The sequence below is a fragment of the Eulemur rufifrons genome, chromosome 15 (assembly GCF_041146395.1).
Source record: "Eulemur rufifrons isolate Redbay chromosome 15, OSU_ERuf_1, whole genome shotgun sequence".
In the NCBI taxonomy this organism is placed as follows: domain Eukaryota; kingdom Metazoa; phylum Chordata; class Mammalia; order Primates; family Lemuridae; genus Eulemur; species Eulemur rufifrons.
The window spans coordinates 32,122,816-32,145,304 of record NC_090997.1 but is presented as its reverse complement, the minus strand read 5'-3'; the positions used below and the strand labels follow the sequence as shown (position 1 = coordinate 32,145,304).

The following is a 22,489-nucleotide window of genomic DNA, read 5'->3' as shown; positions in this document are numbered from 1 at the left end:
ACAGTACAGAGCAGGGAGAGAAATCACATTATATCTTGAAATTATGTTATATCTAAGACTCTTTCCTAAAGGGAATATGATCTAGGGTTCTTTGGTTTTCAAATGTACAATGAATTAGATATGTATTTTACTTGTCATCAAGGTCTGGCCAGATTAATTTCTGACTTACTAAACTTCTTTCCCTAAGCGGATGAGCCTGAGTCTTCAGAGGAACAAGTCAATTAGGAAGGCTGGGAAAGATAAGTATGATTCTTTAATGACAAGGATGCAATCTATGTCTTTACTTTCAAATGCTGTCCAATTGCCTCTTCTTTCTCTCCAACACTAAGGGAAAGGTGAGAAAAAGTATTGGCCTGTCAGCCTATCTCCTAGAGATGTTTTCCCTGGAGGCTATAAAGTGGTGGTGGGGGGGAAGCATCTTTAAGTTTTCTGGATTCTTACAGTTGTAGCTGGGAGTGTAAAACTGGCTAGTTGCTTTTCCCTCTCTACCTTCCCTAAGTCCTACAATAACTATCATTTCTTGACAGTATCTTACCTACTAGGCTCTATTTTCATTTCTTAATTTTCATTTTTTGCTTTAAACTGTATCAAAATCCTATAGAGTAGATATATTCATTTAATAAGTGAGGAAAATGAGGCAGGCACAAAGAGGTTAATTACTTGGCAAGGACAAGATAGCTAATAAGTAATACACCTGGGATTCAAATAAAAATTTAAGAAACTCCAAATCTTGTGCTCCAAACCACTTATCTTTTCCTTTCTGTATTAAGAATCCACTACCAGAAAATCTTTCCATTTCTGTATGCACTCATATATGAACTTCTCTTTCTAAATTCTCTCTCACCATGATGATCATGCTGCAGCAATGTGTAATGAATAAACTTATTAACTGTAGAGTGTGGCCATCACTAAGGTATGACTGCCACCTGATGGTAATACAGCTTTAATTTTAGGCAAAAGACATATATACGAAAAAAATGTTAAATTTATAAATTTAAACTTAGAATATGAGGAATATATATTACTGCTTTCGTTATATATGTTTATAAAAAATCAGGGGTGTGTTTGTACTTTTTTAAAAAATTTCACTTATTTGACAACATCAACTGTTCAAAATTAAGCAGAGCTACAAGGAAAAAACTGAGCATTCAAAAATGGGTATTCACTGATGCTTTACAGAGTTAAATGCTCCTTTATCTGTGTATGACCTAATATGTTATTCAAATTGCTAACACAATATTTTTTACAATACAATTTTATATGTGTATATCCATATTAGATTCTAATCTTGAATGCAGGGTCTACATCTGAGAGATTATAATATCTATGTTGCCTTAAAAAAAGAAGGTGTCTTGCCAATGTTACTGAGCAAATGTTAAGTCCTTGCATTATACTTATAGCAAAATACCATAAAGCCCTTTTACTACACAACACTAATTTATATTTACTATCTGATACAATTCTGCATGGTTTAAGTATCTGGTTTCTCAATCCACAGCACATTAAGAGAGAAAATTAGACAAAGGAAAATGAAGAACTATAGAGGTAAGTGTACATTGGCAGTTATAAGAAATGATGCTAAAAAAAACAAAACCCTAGACTATCCCTATAAAAAAGCACACAGAAGAAATTAAATTAATATAACTTGGGACCTTTTCATTTTAATGGAGGATCAAATATCTCGTTATTTTTTTATAGCATGGAACACTAGTGTATTAACGTTGAGCACATTAAATAAAATTCATAATGATACTAAATCATTGTGAAAGGGCTAAATTATGTTCAGTACAGGCATACCTCGTAGACATTGTGGGTTCAGTTCCAGACTATGGCAATAAAGTGAGTATCTCAATAAAGCAAGTCACATGAATGTTTTTGTTTTCCAGTATATATAAATGTTTATACTATATGGTTGTCAATTAAATGTGCTATAGCATTATGTCTAAAAAAAGTACATACCTGAATTAAAAATACGTTACTGCTAAAAAAATGCTAATAGTCATCTGACTCTTCAGTGAATTGTAATGGTTTTGCCAGTGCCTCCATGTTGATGGCTGCTGACTGACCAGGGTGGTGATTGCTGAAGATTGGGGAGGCTGGGACAATTTCTTAAATTAAGACAACAATTAAGTTTGTTGCATTGATTGACTTCCTTTCATGAAAAATTTCTCTGTGGCATGCAATGCCTTCTGATAGCATTTTACCCAGAGTAGATTTTCTTTTAAAATTGGAATCAATCCTCTCTAACCTTGCCACTGCTTTATGAACTAACTTTATGTAACATTCTAAGTCCCTTGTCATTGCAACAATATTCACAGCATCTTCACCAGGAGTAGATTCCATCTCAAGAAACCACATTTTTGGTCATCCGTAAGAAGCAACTCCTCATCCATCCAAGTTTTATTATGAGATTGCAGCAATTCAGTCACATCTTCAGGCTCTACTTCTAATTCTAGTTCTCTTGCTATTTCCACCCCAGCTGCAGCTGAAGTCTTTGACCCCCTCAAAGTCATCCATGAGATTTTGAATCTAAACTCCTGCACGTGTTGATATTTTGACGTCCTACCACGAATCATGAATGATCGTAATGCCACCTAGAATGGAGAATACTTTCCAGAAGGGTTTCAATTTACCCTTCAATTTGCCCAGATCCATCAGAGGAATCACTATCTGTGGCAGCTATAGTCTTACAAAATGTATTTCTTAAATAATAAGACTTGAAAGATAAAATTACTCCTTAATCCATGGCTGCAGAATGATGTGCTAACAGGCATGAAAATAACATTAAATCTCCTTGTAAATCTCCATCAGAGCTCTTGAGTGAGGTGCACTGTCAGTGAACAGCAATATTTTGAAAAAGTCTTTTTTCCTGAGCAGCAGGTCTCAACAGTGGGCTTAAAATATAGGCAGACCACAGAGTATGGACAAAATATGTTCCTGATATGTTTTTAGGTTGAATTTGTATGTAACCTGGATGCCTGATGAATAGCACATATACGGTAATAATAATAATACTATAATGGCTTATATGTAGCCATTATATAATAACAGTGTGTAATACTGTAGTAATAAAACCCCTGTACTGTAATAGTAATAATTTACAGAGACTATTGTGCTCTTTCTTTTAATTCAAACAGAACATAAAAACAAACTCATACAAAAAGTTGAGATACGAGATGGGAGAAATTTCAAAAAAGAATATTAGAAGTTAACACTCACCTAATGTTGCATCAGCACTAGGCTAATAAGAATGTTATGCTATTTTCATCTTCTAACCAAATCAATTAATAACCTTTCCATTTCAATAATTAATTCACTATGCTGCTTAGTAATAATTGTTGCTTTCATTGGAGCACTGCCTTTCACATGTTCCATTATTCTCACTTTATCCTTTATACTTCTTACGACAGTCGACTGACCGAAGCCTAATGCTTTCCCAGTGAATGATGCCATCTGGCCTTTCTCTGAATGCTTTATTATTTCTACTTTTGTTTCCATTGTAATCACCTCTCTCTTTGCTGCAGGCTCACTTGGACTTTTGCTTTGCAGGTATGGTCTTAAGGGTAAACACAGACTCACAAAATCAAATAAAAAAGATGAAGTGATGCTGTGTGTAAGTGACCATACAAACAATGAGATTAGCTGCTAGTGTAAAGATGCTGTGCCAATGAACCGTTTATGCCATGCAGGTTTGTCTGCATGCACAGAAGAAACTATTTCCTGAATTATTAATTTAATTATAAAGTATCCTTATGGGGAGCCTTGGGAGCCGATTTTTCAGTATGGAACACCATAAATTAGGTTGTCTGTAACCTAAGGACTGCCTGTATTTGGTAGTAAATAGATGTGCTGTCATTCAGGCTTCATTGTCTATTTCTAGAGCATAGGCAGGGTCAATTTAGCATAATTCTTAAGGGAGTCAGGATTTTCAGAATGGTAAATAAGCATTAGCTTCAACTTCAAATCACCAACTGTATTAGCCCCTAAATGAGAGTCAGTTTGTCCTTGGAAGCTTTGAAGCTACGCATTGACTTCTCTCTAGCTATGAAAGTCCTAGATGGCATCTTCTTCCAACAGAAGTCTGTCATTGAAAATCTGTTGTTTAGTTTAGTCACCTTCATTAATGATCTTAGCTAGATCTTCTGGATAACTTGCTACAGCTTCTACACCAGCATTTGCTGCTTCACTTTCCACTTTTATGCTACGGAAATAGCTTCTTTCCTTAAACGTCATGAACCAACTTCTGCTAGCTTCAAACTTTTCTTCTTTAGCTTTTTGGCCTCTCTCAGCCTTCACAGAATTGGAGAGAGTTAGGGCTTAGCTCTGGATTAGGCTTTGGCTTAAGGGAATGTTGTGGGTGGCTTGAACTTCTATCCAGACCACTCAAACTTTCTCCCCATTAGCAATAAGGCTCTTTCACTTTCTTATCATTCATGTATTCACTGAACTAGCACCTACAATTTCCTTCAAGAACTTATCCTTTGCATTCACAACTTAGCTAACTATTTGGCATAAGAGGCCTACCTTTTGACCTACATGGGCTTTTGATATGCCTTCCTCACTAAACTTAATCATTTTTAGCTTTTGATTTAAAGTGAGACATGCAACTCATCCTTTTACTTGAACATTTAGAGGCCATTGCAGGGTTGTTTGGTCATATTATTGTGTCTCAGGGAATAAGGAGGCCTGAGGGGAGGCAGAGACACAGAGGAAAGTAGGTTGGTGGAGCAATGAGAATATACACAACATATATTGATTAATCCTGCTGTCTTATATGGGCATGATTCATGGTGCCCCAAAACAATTACAATAGTAACACGAAAGATCACTGATTAGAGATCACCATAACAGATAAAATAATGATGAAAAAGTTTGAAATATTGCAGTAATTACCAAAATGTGATAAAAAGACTTTAGGGGAGCACATGTTGTTGGAAATATGGTGCCAATAAGACTTACTTGATGCAGGGGTGCTGCAAAACTTCAATTTGTATAAAACACAATATCCTTGGAGCACAATAAAGCAAAGAGAGCAATGAAATGAGGTGCCTGCATAGTCTACTTGCAAAAGGAGGGAACCATGAATCACATCAGAAAGTTTCCATTTAAAATAGTTAGAATAATTAATTTAAGAAAAAAATTTACCCTTTAAAATGCACATTTTTTGAAAATAACAAAATTTACTTTTGTATAGACTTATTTACTAAAAACGCTAGATATGTTTTGTATATATACACACAAAAGCTATAATACATTTTGTTTATAATCACAGTGAAATTGGAAGTTTGCAAACTTCAAATCTTGCAAAATATGAAACAAAAAGCATCTAATTAAACACTATAAATAAGCATATGTTCCCAGAAAGAAGTCCTTCTACTTTAGAAAATAGAGCTTAATATATTAAGGTTCATATATATGGTTGTACTATAAGAATATCAGATCACGTAGTTTTAGAGATAAGTATCTCTTCTTTAAAAGTGCAAACTTAATGATGTGAATAGATAACACATCATTGTAGACGTTCTTTAACTGGGAAAGAATACAAGCTATTTCTAACTCTTTCCCTCTTCTAGAACATAAATTTATCAATATTGTTGAATATATCATTTTAAGATCTTAAAAATCTCAGTAAAAGGTAATCAGAATTCACTGACTCACTGGTTTCCTTACTGGAAGGTAGTAGCTACACATTAGAACCTGGGGTCTTGCTAATCTATATGGCAGCTTTGTAGTGCAAATTTCAGCACCTTCTCCTACAGGCAGATGCAACTGAACTCGAAGGCAGATGGGTCAAATTTCTGTTCCTACTCTTCCTAGAAAAATAATCTTATTCAGGGCATAGCCTAACTCTGGTTAATCACATGGAGAACTTTAAAATATTACCCAGGTCTGTACCTCATCCAGCAGTGGTAGTTTTTAAAAAGTTTCCCAGGGTGATTCTAATGTACAGCTAGTGTTAAAACCTTAACTTCTACTTACTGTATCACAGACAAATTGGTATGAAACTTGCCCTCCTTCTGAAAATAACTATAAAACTGGATAAAATACAGGAAGCAACTGTTTCAAGTATTGAAGAACACGTACTAGACATGCAAAGAAGCAGGAAAATGTAACTTGCAATCAAGAGATAAAAGCCGTCAGCAGAAATAGACTCCAACAGAATTCAGATGTTAGAATTAGCAGAGAATTCTATTTTTTTTAAAGTGATGAACTCTATTTTTTGAGCACTTTTAGGTTTATAGAAAAATTGATCAGAAATACAAAGAGTTCCCACATAGCCCTTCTCCCCCACCCCCACCCCTCCAGTTTCCTCTATTATTACATCTTGTGTTAATGTGGTACAATTGTTACAACCGATGAACTAATAGTGATATATTAATTAAAACCCATGGTTTACATTAAGGTTCACTCTTAGTGTTGTCCATTCTGCGGGCTTTGAGAAATGTATAATGATATGTACCTACCATTACAATATCACACAGAATAGTTTTATTGCCCTAAAAACCCTATGCTCCACCTTTTTGTCCCTCCATCTACCCTCCCCCTCCAACCCCCTGAGCTCTTGGCAACCACTGATGTTTTTACTGTCTCCACAGTTTTTCCTTTTCCATAATGTCATATAGTTGGAATCATACAGTATACGTATAGCCTTTTTAGATCATTTCTCTTGGTTTGAAACATGCTTTCAAGGATTGATCATTTCTTTTTACTGCTAAATAATATTCTATTCTATGAATGTATAAGTTTTTCTATCCAGTCTCCTACTGAAGGACATCTTGGCTGTTTTCAAGGTTTGGCAATTATAAATAAAGCTGCTATAAACATTCATGTGTAGGTTTTTGTGTAGACATAAGATTTCAACTCATTTGGGTAAATACCAACAAGTGTGACAGCTGAATTTATAAGGTAAGAGTAATTGCCTTCCAAAGTGGCCATCCCATTTTGCATTCCTGCCAGCAATGAATGAGAGTTCCTGTTCCACGTCCCCCCAACATTTGCTGTTGTCAGTATTTTGGATTTTAGCCCTTGTTATAGGTGCATAGTGGTGATCTCATTGTTTTAATTTGTACTTTCCTAGTAACGTATGATAAATTGGGTATTTTTCTTCCCCCCTCCCCCCCACCGCCCCACATAGAAGGGTAGAGAGGGCAGGGATAGGATATTTCCCTTCCCTCAGGTCAGTTAGGCTAATTTCCATTGAGGCGTGTCTTGTTAAGAAGGACAGAATGTTCTGGGACATATTTCAAAATGGCTACATTCCCTCTCCCCTAGCCAGAAGCATTAGGGGATTTTCTCCAATCTTCACAATGAGAACCTGGTGAGGCTCTTGAAGGCAAAAGTCATGAAAGTATGGGGACTACCCTACCCCCTGAATTTTTAACTTGTTTGTCTACACTGAGTGTCCAGAAATTCATCAATTACAGTTTAAGTTTTTCTACCCTGATTACTGGCTGCAGTGGTGGTTTTTGCTCCATTAGATGGGATTCTCTGTAACTCACTATCTGATTTTCCAATTATGGAGATAGCTGTTTGCCTGTGATCTTAATTCTCTAATAGATCTAAGAAGAGTTGTGAATTTTAATTTGTTCAGCTTTTTTCTTGTTAGGATGGGAGTATGATGACTTCCAAGACTTTTATATGCTGGACTGGAAACTAGAAGGCCAGGCAAATACTGTTAAGCAATGATTATAAATTGCCCAATGACTGAAAGAAGCTGATAAGCATGAGTGAACAGATAGGAAACTGCATCAGAAAAAAAGAACTATCACAAAAAAAAAAAAAAAAAAAAAAAAGAGAGAGAGAGAGAGCGCCAAATGGAAACGTCAGAAGTAAAATGTATACTATCCAAAATGAAATTTTACTAGAGGAGATTAAGAGCAGATTAGACACTACAGGAAAGAGTTAATGAATCTGAAGGTAGAATAACAGAAATTATTCAATCTGAAGAACATAGAGAAAAACTGCTGAAAAACAGAATATCAAATGATATAATACATTAATAAGCGAAATTAGAGTATAAGAGGCAGACGACAGAGAAAGAAACAGGGCACAAAAAATATCTGAAGGTATAATGGCAAATTTTTCAAAAATTGGTAAAAATAAACTTATGATTCTAAGAATATCAGCAAATCCATTATCCAAGCAGGATATATACAAAGAAAACTACAACAATGCACATCATAGGCCGGGCGCGGTGGCTCACGCCTGTAATCCTAGCACTCTGGGAGGCCGAGGCGGGTGGATTGCTCAAGGTCAGGAGTTCGAGACCAACCTGAGCGAGACCCCGTCTCTACTAAAAATAGAAAGACATTATATGGACACCTAAAAATCTATATAGAAAAAATTAGCCGGGCATAGTGGCGCATGCCTGTAGTCCCAGCTACTCGGGAGGCTGAGACAGGAGGATCGCTTAAGCCCAGGAGTTTGAGGTTGCTGTGAGCTAAGCTGACGCCACGGCACTCACTCTAGCCTGGGCAACAAAGTGAGACTCTGTCTCAACAAAAAAAAAAAAAAAAAAAACAATGCACATCATAGTCAAATGATTAGAAACCAAGGATAAAGAGAAAAATCCTAAAAGCAGTGAGAGGGGAACAACAATTAAATAATTGACTTCTGATCAGAGACTATAGAGGCCAGAAGACAATGCTGTATCTTTAAAGTAGAGAACAGGGGAGGGGAAAAAAAGTCAATCCGGAATATAGAGTGAACAACCGTATCAACCAACCTGGCCTAATTAAGACTTATAGAATACCTAAAATTTAGTAAGGCCATAAAATATAAGGCCAATATGCAAAAATTGTACTTCTACATCCTAGGAGCAACTGCTTGGCAAATGAAATTAAAAGAAATTATTTACAATGGCATAGATAATATGAAATGCTTATGAATAAATTTAAGACACTGAAAACTACAAATACACTTCTGAGAGAAATTGAGAGCTAAATAAATGGGGAGCTATACAATATCCATGGACTGTTTGACTCAGTATGGTTAAGGAGGCAATTTTCTCTAAATTTACCTACAGATTTTACTCAATATAAACTAAAATCGGATTTTTAAAAAAATAGAAATTGACAAACTAATTTAAAATTTGTATTGAAATGGAAGGGATCTGGAATAGCCAAAACAATTTCAAAAAAAAAAAAAAAAATTGGAGGACTTAACAATTGCCTGGCTGTAAGACTTACTCTAATACCACTATAATCAAGTTAGTGTGGTATTAACATAAAGATACATGATAGGCCAATGGAACAGAAAAGAAAGTCAAGAAATAGACCCAAATCAATAGTCAACTGATTTCCAATAAAGATGCTAAGGCAATTCAATAGGGGAAAAAAAAAGTCTTTTGAATAAATGATGCTGGAACTGAACAGGAAAAAAATGACTCTTGACCCCTACATCTCACATTAAATTCAAAAATTAATTCAAGATGAACTATGGACCGAAATGTAAGAGCTGTAATTCTAATGCTTCCTGAAGTAAACATAGGAGAATATTTTCATGACTTTGTGATACACAAAGATTTCTTAGGGAGGATACAAAAGCACTAAACATAAAAGAATAAAAAGATAAACTGTATTTAAACAAATATTCTCTTATTGAAGTATGCCACTGAGAAAATGAAAATATAAACTATAGGATAAGAGAATTTTTTGAATACATATATTTGACAGTGGACCTATAACTAGAATAAATATTCCTAATAAGTCAATAAAAAGACTACCTAATTTAACACTTTACAAAACTGAAGTCATAACCCAATCCCCCTGTATCAGTAGCCAGCAGAGAAATACAAAATAAAACTATAATGAAATTCCACTTTACACCCACTATAGTGGCTAAAGACTGACAACACCAAATAATGCAAGCATGTCAAACAACTGGAATTCTCATACATTGATGGTAGGAGTTTAAAACTATATGGCCATTTTGGAAAAAAATGGGTATTTTTTATGAAGTTAAAGATAAATCTACCTTATGACCAATCAATTCCACTCCTATGTATTTATGCAATAAAATAATAACCTATGGTCACAAAAAGATTTGTATTATAGAAGAATGTTTATGCATCTTTATTCAGAATAGCAAAAAAATAAAAAGAAAACAAATCATCAACAGAACAGTTAAATAAATTATGGTATACCATACAATAAAATACTACTCAGCAATAAAAAGAAATGAACTACTGATATATACGACAACATGGGCTAATCTAAAAAAAAAATAATGTTGAGTGAAGCAAATAGAAATACTATTCTTATAGATTTTAAAAATAGATAATATTAAACTATGGTGATAGAAATCAAGGCCGTGGTTGCTTATGGGGTGTGGGAATTGACTGAAAAGCAGCACAAGGTCATTTTTGAAGTAATTAAAACAGTCAATATTATTTGTTGGTTTTCAAAATATGTTACAGGTGATATTAATAATTCAAGAAGCTTGTACAGTCATGTTACATCTAATACCATTTAGGTCAACAATGGGCCACATATATGAAGGTAGTCCCATAAGATTACAATACCATATTTTTACTATACTTTTTTATGTTTAGATAGGTTTAGATACATGAATACTTAACACTATATTACAACTGTCTACAGTATTCAGTACACTAACATGCTGTACAGGTTTGTAGCCCAGGAGCAACTGGCTTTATTATATAGCCTAAGTGTGTAGTAGGCTATTCCATCTAGGTTTGTGTAAGGACACTCTATGATGTTCACACAATACAAAATTGCCTAATGACACATTTCTCAGAAAGTATCCCCATCATTAAGTGACACATGACTGTATAAGCATTTACAAAATTTAGATCTCTTGAATACAAAGTTTCTGGGCTAAACCTCTCTGAGGACTATACATTTTTAAAAAATCAAATATTAATATATACTGACAGCAGGCATGAGAGTCTATTAAAACATAGATAAATACATTAATTAAATTTAGATTAAAAAACCATTTCTGTCCCCCTTAACATGTGGATTTTTCCAATTGAATGCAACAAATTAATTATTCCAAGAAAACTGTACTAGCAGCAGTCCTAAGCACAATACTTCTCTCAATTAAATAAAGGGTTAAGTTATATCCTTTAAACATTTTACCATTAAAATAACTGCTGAATATATTTGTCTTAATTTATAGAATCCCTTTTATGGGGGGAAAATGAATTTAAAACTTGTCCTCCTGTCTTGATGTCCTAGGCATCACAGGATAATATTAAGAGAGTGAAAAGGCAACCCACACAATAGAAAAAACATTTGTGAATCATATATGATAAAAGGGTCTAGCTTCCAGAATATATAAAGAACTTCTGAAACTCAGACAACAAAAAGACAAACCACTCACGTAAAATATGGGCAAAAGACTTGAAGACACAAAGAAGATATACAAAGGGCCAATATGGACATGAAAAGGTATTCAAGGTCATTAGGGTAGTGCAAATCAAAACCACAATGAAATACCATTTCACACGAAGTTGGCCATAATAAAAAAACAGAAAATAACAAATGTTTGTTAGGATAAGGAGAAATCAGAACTCTCATATGTTGCTAGTGGGAATGTAAAATGGTGCAGCTGCTGTGGAAAACAGTTCGGATGTTTTCCAAAAAGCTAAATATAGAATTACCATATGACCCGGCAATTCCACTCCTGAGTATACATCCAAAAGAACTGAATACAGGTATTCAAACAAATATCAGTATACAAATTTTCATAGCAGCACTGTTCACACTACTCAAAAGGTGGAAACAACCCAATTGTCCATCAATGGATGAACAGATAAAAGAATGTAGTATATTCATACAATGGAATTCAGCCATAAAAAGAAATGAAATACTGATACATGCAATAGCATGGATAAAACTTGAAACACTGTGTTAAGTGAAAAAAAAAAAACAGATAAAAAGGTCACATGTTGTATGATTACATTTATATGAAACATTCAGAATCAGTAAAAGAGGCCAGTGGTTTGCCAGGGAAGGGAGAAATGTGGAGTGAATGTTTAATGTGTAAGGGATTTCTTTCTGGGTGACGAAAATATCTTGGAACTAGATAGATAGACATGATGGTTGTGCAATATTGTGAATATACCAAATGCCAATGAATTGTATACAGTAAAACTGTTAATGGTTACTTTATGTTATGTAAAATTTTTCCTTCAAAAATATCCATCCCCCCAACAAATTCAATCTTAGGAAACAGTTATCTACAGAGATTATATTACATATTACCTATGCTTTTGACCCTTCTACTCTGGTGGTGCTGTCCATAAGCGTTTTGATTTCCTAGCTGATAGACCATTGGTGGCATGTTTACTGTTCCACAGTATTTTTTATGATTAATTCCAGTGATTAAAGGCAAATGACAAGTTCTCTTCAAATTCAACTGGAAAAAAAGTCAAAAGCCGTATTTTATACCATACCAAGGTAATCACTGAAAATTATATTTGAGATTGTATTTCTTTTTATATGTAAAACATGAATTGCATAGCAAAACAGTATCATAATGAATGAATATTCCAATGTTTAAATGTTTGGACTACTATTATGTTTGAATTCTTAATTTACTTCATTTTTGATATTTTGCAAATTCATGGGAAACATAAAATGTGGAAATATCAGGTCTACATTTACTGCCTGGGTTCACATCCAATCTCCACCAGGTACAAGCCATGCAAATTGGCCAAATTGTCTCACCTTTCTAACATCTATATTTCTTTAGTAATGGGAATGCTAAAAGCAAATTTACTTCATGGGATTATCTTGATGACTAAATTAGTTAACAATTGTAAAGTAATTAGTGCCTTAGGCAGAAAATAAATGCTACTTAATATACATGTGTGTTCAGTAAAAATTTATAAATAAACTATCATGGTCCTTCCATAAACATTCTAAGGGAAAGAGACAAAACTTTTCTCCTCCAAGAGCATAATGTATTCTACCCATCCATGAAGGAAAAACAGCATTCCCTCCTCCCAATTTTTAGATGATTTCTTGGGACTATAGTCAGTGGTCCTGGAAGAATCACTTATAGTTTCAATAAAGTGTTAGTAACAAACCAAACCTGTTGCTATGAATGCAAATACAAACATAAATAGGCAATTACAAAGTGAGAGAGAAGTAGTCAAAGAAAAAAAGAAGATAAGCTTATAGGAGGAGCAAAGATGGGCACAACTCTGAATAAAACAGAGATGGCAAAACAGGGTATAGAGATTTCATATCAGGATGTCCAATGAAGAATCTTTAAATTTCTCTCATTCTGATGACTGTATAGTTTGAAATATTATTTTAGGAAGGCTGATAAAGTAAAAGATTTTCATTTTACAGTTCAAGGAAAGATAATGTGAAAAGTTTCAATGAGCAATATCAAAATACTAAGTAATTGAATGGCAAAATCACCGTATCAATTTGGATTTCTTTGCTCTAGGTTAGAACCACAAATAACAGTGTACGCGTATTGAGTAAAGCCATATGTTTACCACAGGCTCTGTTTCCACACAAAAATAATAAGCTCAAAATTAGTTTTCTTCTTGACCAAGAAATTCTGTTTTCTGTATCTCCTTAAGACATATTTCATTTATACAAAAAACTGTACAAAACACAGTTAAATCCTTTGATGCTTTAGTACACTATTTGATAGGGTGGCACAGGACATACTCATATTAAAATATTCTTTCCCGTTTACCTGAAATCCAAATATAACTGAGTACTCTTCAGTATTCATGAATCAATCTATGGTAGACTAACTTGTCAACTTGTAATTAGGGCAAAATCTCAGATTCTTTCCAGTTCTTGACACATACAAAATTCAGTATAATTTCAGAACTTTTTTGCTTTTTATATGTTGTCTCACTTGATCATTCCATTTCTCAGTCTGAAATGACCAAAACATCTTTCACTTGGTCCTAAATGTCTAATCTTTTTAATTAGCATTGGAATTCCAGGGATACCTGGAATCATTTACATACAATAGTCTCTTTCTATGGTCTAGTGTGAACGTGTATGGCATATAACTATAGAAGCTCAATAATTTTGGATGACTTAAATTTGCCAAAAATCCAAAAATCTGCACTTTCTGGATCTTGATAGCAAATATGGTTGAAGTAGTTTTAAGCTAATTTTAAAACTATTCTTTTCAAGCATAGATTTACCTTTCCTCTTTTTAGTCCTACTCCTTACTTCATTATTTGCTTTTATACCAATAAGGAGAGATTTCATATCAGAGCTTATTTCTGTGACTTAGCTCAATTGTGCTGCTTCTGAATACATTATCAGACAGCCCATATACTTTATTATAGCTAAGTCAGTTCCCGTATAAACACTGAGTGACCTTTGGATTGCTTTGATATTTTAAGCTTAGCACTGTATTCTCAGAGTACCAAGACACTTTATAAGCAAAGTTCCTGTTGAATTACATAAATGGGAGCCAGGGAACATAATATGTTACCATTTCCACCATTTTCATGATACACTGCAGGGCAGCAAAAGGCTTATGCCTACTTAATTCACATTAGGGCACTTTATTATTGTGTCTTAATTATTCCTCCTTGATTCCTTTAGGGGTTAAAAGAGGCCCTGGAGTGGCATCTGGAATGAGGTGAAAAAAGGAAAGCTCTAGGTAAAATTCCAAAGTTTACCTTTAGCATTTTAGTTTTCCATAAACCTGATTTTTGTCTTGGTCCTCTTTCTTTGCCCTCTTTTCTCAAAGTTACGTTCTCCAGCTGCTTTCTGACTATTTAAATTTACCTTCTTGCTTCCATTCTACGTAGACCAGGATAACTTCTTCCCCATGGAGCATCATGTTATAAAGTTGCCTCTAATCCTTGCTATCACTTTCTTCCCAGAACTTACATTTAGGTGGGACAAGGTATTAACAATTCAATGAACTATACTATTTTTCTCTATTAAAAACATAGTTTAAAAAAATACCCTGAAGATTATCTTCCCCATGCAAAACTATTTCTTGCTGCTGGCCTTTACTTCTACTGGCCGCTAAAAATAACCTCAAATAGACTTTATTGTGTGGTGACTCTTAACAGGAGGAGGTATCACCTTTCCTCTTAGCCTTTTAATGTAGGGGTTGGCAAACTACAGTCTGAGAGCCAAATCTAGCCTGCCACCTGCTTTTGTAAATAAATCTTTATTGAAATACAGCCATAAATTTACATGTTGTCCATGACTACTTTCATGCTACAATAACAGAGCTGAGTAGTTTAGACAAAGACACATGGCTCCTAAAACTCAAAATGTTTACTATTTGGCCCTTAACAGAAAAAGTTTGCTGACCTCCATTCTATAAGTGTACAAACTTGGGCCATTGTTTGTGTATTCTGATGTACTTTTCAAGAAAATTTTAGCTGAAGTGTTCCTATACATTCAGCTCACCTCTCTGTGGAGGCCAGCTGGCTTTCAAGTCCTGGTCAGAGTACTAAATTTTTAAAAAAGAATGTCAATAAAATATTTTAATGCTTATCAATGTCAATGTAATTTATGCTGAAACTGACTATACTTCTGATGCTATTACCACAATTTATCATGGCTCAAAATCTTGGTAGTGAGAAATAATGTTAATGAAAATTGCCTAAAAAATAGGCATTCCATTAATTATGCTATTCATTTTAAATCGCTATATTAAGATGAAGTCAGGCCATCAGTAAGTTGAATACAGTAAAATTACACTATTGTATCCATTGTACAATCCCCTTTTTCTGGCCCTTTAGAGGTGATTGATTTTTCTTTTCTTTTTTTTTAGAGATGGGGTCTTGCTCTGCTGTCCACGCTGGAGTGTGGTGGCCCAATCATAGCTCACTGTAACCACGAACTCCTGAGCTCAAGTGATCCTCCCAAGTGTGACCGGCCTTTAATGAAAGACTTCTAGAAAAAATTCTATAAAACAAAAGTATTCCTATAAGGATCCTATTTACTACAATATGGAAGAAGTAATGCAACAGAAAACAAAACATACTTGGGAGAGAATTAATAACACCGAAATTTGGTTCTTTGAAAAGACCATAAAATGACAAACTTCTGGTAAGACCATTCAAGAAAGAAAAAGTGAAGGTAAAAGTAACTAATATCAGGAATGAAACTGTGGAAAGTACTACAGACATTGCAGATGTAAAAAAACATAACTGAAGCATACTATGAACTATTTGATGTCAATAAATTTAAAAGCTTAGAATGAACAAACTTAGAAAAATATAATTTACCAAAAATGATTGGGAAAAAAATGTAGTATCACCACAAAATTGCACCACTTTAATATAATCATCACAAAATATAATACAATTATATATAATACAAATATACATAATACATATTATGTTATACATAATATAATCATGAACTTAATTATATATTTGATGCAAATATAAACCCAAACTGAAGGACGGTTTACAAAACTACTGCCAATATTCCTCAAAAAAGTCAAAGTCATGAAAGGCAAAGCAAAGATAAGGAACTATTCCAGATTAAATGACATGAAAATTGAATGCAATGTGTGATCCTCAATTTGATCCTGGCAAAGGGAAAAAGTTATCATACAGAACAATTATTAAAGCAATTGGTAAAATTTAAATGGGGATCATTAATACATTAAATATCAGTATTGTAACAATATAAAATTTTCTGAAGTTGGTCACTGTACTGTGGTTAAGAAAATGGCCTTGTTCTTAGGAAATATTAATTCATGCTAAAGTATTTAGGGATAAAAAACACTGTATCAAATGGTTCAGGAAAAAAAAATATATGTATGTATACATTTATGTGTGTATCTATTTATAAAAAGAGGGAATGATAAAGCAAATGTGCCAAAATGGTAATTTGTGATCCTAATAAAAAGCATATGGGAGCTCCTTGTACTATTTTTTTAAGCCTTCTGTAAGTTTCCTATTATATTTTAGAAGCTTTATGGTTTTGCCTTTCATGTTTAAGTCTTCAGTTCACATGGAACTGAATTTTATATACTTTTCCACACGGACACCCAATTGTCCCAACATCATTTATTGACAATCTCACCTCTTCCAGGCTGATCTGCATATATTATCTCCAAAAAGGCATATGTCTATGTCTGGCCTTTCTCCTTTGTTCCTTCTACACTAAAATTAAGACCTCTAGTTCATCAAAAGACAATATAAAGACAGTGAAAAAAGAAAATCATGAAATAAGAGAAGATCTCTTTATAAAAACATGTAACAGAGGACCAGAATTTAGAATACATAGAAAATTATTATAAATCATGAAGAAAAAGATAATTCTATAGAAAAATGGGTGAAAGATTTGAAAAGGCACTTCACAAATAGGACACCTACAGAGCCAATAATCATACAAACTAATATACAGCTGCATGGGTCATCAGAGAAATACAAATTAAAACCACAATAATATACTATATCTCATCCATCAGATTGGCAAAGTTTAAAAAGTTTGCCAATATCAAGAGTTGGAGAGTATGTGGAATAACAAGACTCTCATACAGTGCTGGTGGGAGTGAATATTGGCACCATTTTAGAAAAACAGTGTGGCATTAGCTAGTAAAATTCAAGTTATGCATACCCTATGACCCAGCAATTTCCCTCATAGGTAAATATTTCAGAGAAACCAGTATGACAAGAAATATGTACAAGAATTCATAGCAGCTTGGTTTGTAACAGCTACAAGTTAGAAGTAATCCAAATACCCATCAAGAGTAGAATAGATAAATAAATTGTAGGTGTATTCAAATGGAGTACATCACAGCAGTGAAAATGAACAATCTACAGCCACTGACAAAAACGGATTAATCTCAAAGTCTTGAGTAAAAAAGGCAAGTTACAAAAGAATACACACTGTAAAATCTCACTGATATAGAACAGGTGGAAATAACCTCTATTATTTAGTGTGCATACATAGGTAGTAAAACTAAAAGAAAAAGAAGGAACTCATCATCATAAAAGACAAAATAGTGATTACTTCTCAGTATCAGGAAGGGGAGAGTAATTGAAAAAGACACATAGGGGATACCTGTAATGTTCACAGCATTCTATTTCTTGATGTGGGTAATAATCAAAAGGGTGTGTTCTTTTCAACTAGTTGATAAAATGCGCATGTTTTATATACTTTTCTGACTTTATGTTTTATAATTAAGAAAAGAAAAATAAAAAAAGGAAAATAGAAAATAAACATGATGTGTGGAAACTCCTAGTAGGTTAAGGAAAATTAGGGTGCGTGCAGAGTATATAAGGAAATGTGACTGGAAAGATAATCAGATATTTAACAACTTAAAGTCTCTTGTTATATAATAAAATTGTATAAAAATTTCTGCATGATGTCCATACGAGGCTGATAGCAAACACATATGTCTAGACCATTTCCTCCACCCTGCCAAAATTGTAATACACATCTTTATATGAGGTGAGGGAAGGAGGGAGGAGGTAAAAGGGAAGAGAGGAAAAGGCGAAGAAGAGACAGACTCCACATTAGTTTGAGATGGCTCTCTTGTTCTTGATGCCTGTCCCTAATGAGGCCTGGCTATAATTCCTGTTCTCGGTTCCAGAGGCTATCTTGTATCATATATTTTTCTATTTTATTTACTTTTAGGTGGTTTTCCTTACAAGCAAGGTTGTGACTGAGACAGGTCACATGCTTAAATGGATCATTCCATTATTTTTTATTTATTTATTTATTTATTTATTTATTGTTAGAGATAGGATCTCACTCTGTCACCCAGGCTGGAGTGCAGTGGCATGATTCTAGCTCACTGCAGCCTCCAACTCCTGGGCCCAAGTGATCCTCATGCCTCAGCCTCCCTAGTTCTGGGATTACAGGCATGAGCCACTGTGCCTGACTTGTTCTGTTATTAACTTAGAAGTCAAACAATAACACAATGATAAATGTTTCTTATCTGATTTATCAACCTTAGGTAAAAATCAGCCTTTTTATTCATAAGAAATTTCTAAAGATAATAATACTCATTAAAATGCTCTAACATCACTTTTCTTTAACTTACCCTCAAAGTATGATGCTCTTGTGCTAATAGTATTCTTAGTTCTTCATGTAGTGTTATAACTTCCAGAAACTGTCCCCATAAAGCCATCAGAAGAGAGCAAAGTTGTGCAAGATTCATATTTATAAGTTCTGCCAGTTCATCAGGATTTTCTATTTTCTGAAATAAGAAAAAAAAACTTCACTGCTTCCTGAGTTTACTATAACATACTTAAATATAATGTTATTGAGAATACATTGCCTATGAATACAAAGGCAAATTTGTTGTTTAAAAAATTTGTTGTGTATGTGTGCACATGTGTGTAGAGAGAGAAAAAGACCAACTGACCAATGGTTTTCTACTTAACTGATAGTTACTATAGCGATTTTCTGATATTCCAATATCTGATATAACTTGTTATTAAAATAATGTTAATTATAATCTAAAAGTACAAATGAAGATTCTATAGAGGATGATCAACTTCTAACACCAAAATATTGGGAATTTTAAACATAATGTACTAATGAGGATGAAAGTTATTATAAATATTTTTGAACAATAACTTTGTAAAGTATTTTTCCCCAAATCAGCTAAGTGAAGTATTTAAATTATCTGTACCTCTTCAGAAAAAGAGGCTTTACTCCACTTGTGGGTAACCCTTTTACAGAGTTGTCAAACACCTTATTTCTTTTTCTTTTCTAACAATTCATTTATCCACTATTTATTGAACACATTTTAAATGCTAGGGTCTATATTCTAGAGACATAAAGATTAATATGAGAAGCTCACAGTCTTGTGAGAAGAGAAAAGCAGGTAAATAATCTATTATAAAGTACTATTATGAGTGCTCTAGTAGTGGTATTAAATTATTCCCCTTATTTAAATATTCATCTAAACTGATCATAAAAGTTAAAAGTACTGAATTGTACTATGACATGTAGAATCTTCTAAAATGCAACTGGTTTTCTCGAGTTGACAAAAGAAGGATTTTGAAACAAAGAATAATAAAAGACCGTAAGTCAGAATGATTGCTTTCTCTTTGGGGCAAGCATTTTTATTATGAGGACATGACTTTAATTCATTGAGGCTGCAATTAGTTTTCAGACAGATAATATCTTGTTGCAAAAATTTATCTTTCAATTATTAGCAACCCTTGCAAATCTACCTTAAATATACAGATGGATGCTGACTTCATTTCCCTATCCTAAAGAAGATAGGGGTTGATATTGAAAGCCACTTCCATGGTTTCAATTACCATCTATACATAAACTAACAATTGCTAAATTGGTATCTTAGGAGCACATCTTTCTCCTGAGCTCCAGACCCATTACCTACAATTGCACTACAATCGTACCCATTCTTAAAAACATATATATTACTATTTAAAAACTATATTTACTATATTAAATATTTGAATATATTCTTATATAAAATATTAAGTATAATATATATTTTTAATATATATATCTACAAAGGCTGCTTATCACATATGTTACTGCTACTCAGTTTCCCCCACACAAATCAAGCTTCCATTTATCTATACTAACTCAGAGAAGACACAAAATAAAAATAAGCAAAATTAGTAAGAAGGGAAGGGATTGTGATCATGTGCTATCTACTTTTGTGACTCCAGTAACTGGTACATAGTAGTAAATCAATAAATATTTACTGAGTGAATAAATGAATGAATGAGGAATTACAGGCTTCAGATAAAAAAAAAAAGCATCCAGCGTTTACAGAAAAAGATTATGTGTTTACAGAATTTGTGGAAGATGTTTATGTTTTTAAGAAAGAAAAGCTCCCAGAATTTATGAAAAATGTTTACAAATTCCAGGATTCTGGAATGGAAGCTAACACAGTCAATATACAATGAATAAGGATTTATCAACATATGATGAATCTATGGATGTGTTTTGCCACAGGAAATCTTTTTATAAATGTATTAGAAATGAAGCTAACAAGTGTTTCATGTCTCTCTTAAGAACATACATATTAAAATACACTCTAAAAGAAGCCAAAACCTGCAGTATTATTGTCCCAAGGATGGTTTTAACAGAGTTTACAAAAACAAGAGTTGGATAAGCATGTGAAAGTAATTAAATAGTATTTTGTAGGAAAACTAAATCTAGTATAGTCTACACACAAGTAGAAATATGTGTCTTGGCCTTACCAGGGGCTGAATAAAGTACACAATTTGTTTTTTTTCTTTTCTGAGAGCAAGGCTACCTTGATACCCAGTAATTACTAATTTTATTTCGTAGGGATCATGGTACCAAGGCCCTAAGACAGGATTTTAGTATTTTCATTATTGGAAAAGTGTCCTTTCAACTATAAATAAATTACTCCTCTGGTTTACATAAATCTCTTGTAATCAATCCAAAATAAATAATGGTAAAATTCTTTCTTACATTAAAAAAAGAAATTAGAATTAAGTTTGGCAAAATCCTTTATAAGCATAAAGGTAGGAATAAGACTTTACATTTGCATATTTTTCAAATCACATTATCTTGTCTTATACAGATATACATTTTTTCATAACGTTCACTGATCTTGTTTGATTACAAAATATTGCTTACTTTAATAGACTTAGAAAATACCATAAAAGAAGAAAATAAAAGTTCATTTTGGTGCATAAGCTTTGAATTTTTTTCAGTTAAATATATAGAGCAAAAGCTAAAATCATATATCATTTTATGCCATTCTCACTGAATCACACAATATGGGCATTTTTCTACATCAAACATTTGTTGAAAGCACCATTTTTAAGGTTGTATAGTTTTAGATTATGAGGATCCCATAATTTGTTTAACTATTCTACTGTGGGTATTATTCAGGTTAACATTTTTACAGTATTATAAATCTTTGCATGAATCTCTGATTATGTCTTTGGTATATGACTGAAAAGGGATACTCTTTTTGGCTTTGGATACATACTGCCAAATCAATCTCTGAAAAAGATCTACAAGGTATGAGAATCTCAACCTCACCATATCTTACAAAGCACAAAGTTATTTTAAAAATCACAGCCAATATGATAGGTTAAAAATGGTATCATAATATTTAAATTTTTGTTTCTTTGATCATTAATGAGACAATATTTTTCACATATTAGCCATTTTTGTAACTGGGTGTTTATTCCTATGCTAATATGCAAAATGGTAATTACATGTGTTCTTACAGATTTGTATAAGCTCTTTAAATATTGTCATTATATATTTTGTCTATTCTGTTGTCAAAATTTATGCTGTTGTTAAATTTTATGATGTCCATTTACAAATTGAAATTTAAATGTGTATCTTAAAAATTTATTAGTACTATTATATATTTAAAAAAATTTAATATAGATGTATATAAAGAATAAAGATAAAAGATTCCCCTTTACATTCCTTATCCTTCATGCAACCTTTTTCTGTATTAATGTTAACAGTTTGGAATATATATAGATATACTTTCAAATACTTTATATATAAACACATAAACACAAATACCTAGCTTTTTAGTTTTTATGTACTATATGAAATCATATTAT

At 33.1% G+C, this 22,489-nt stretch overlaps 1 protein-coding gene across 2 annotated transcripts in view; it reads right to left on the bottom strand.

The window, feature by feature from the left end:
* Positions 1 to 22,489, bottom strand: part of FAM135A (family with sequence similarity 135 member A) — a 114,496-nt gene that overhangs the window by 35,075 nt on the left and 56,932 nt on the right. For both annotated transcript variants that reach the window (XM_069487314.1, XM_069487313.1), the window contains one exon: positions 18,985 to 19,140. In XM_069487314.1, coding sequence (XP_069343415.1) covers positions 18,985 to 19,140 — 156 coding nt within the window. The remainder of the gene's footprint in view (positions 1 to 18,984; positions 19,141 to 22,489) is intronic.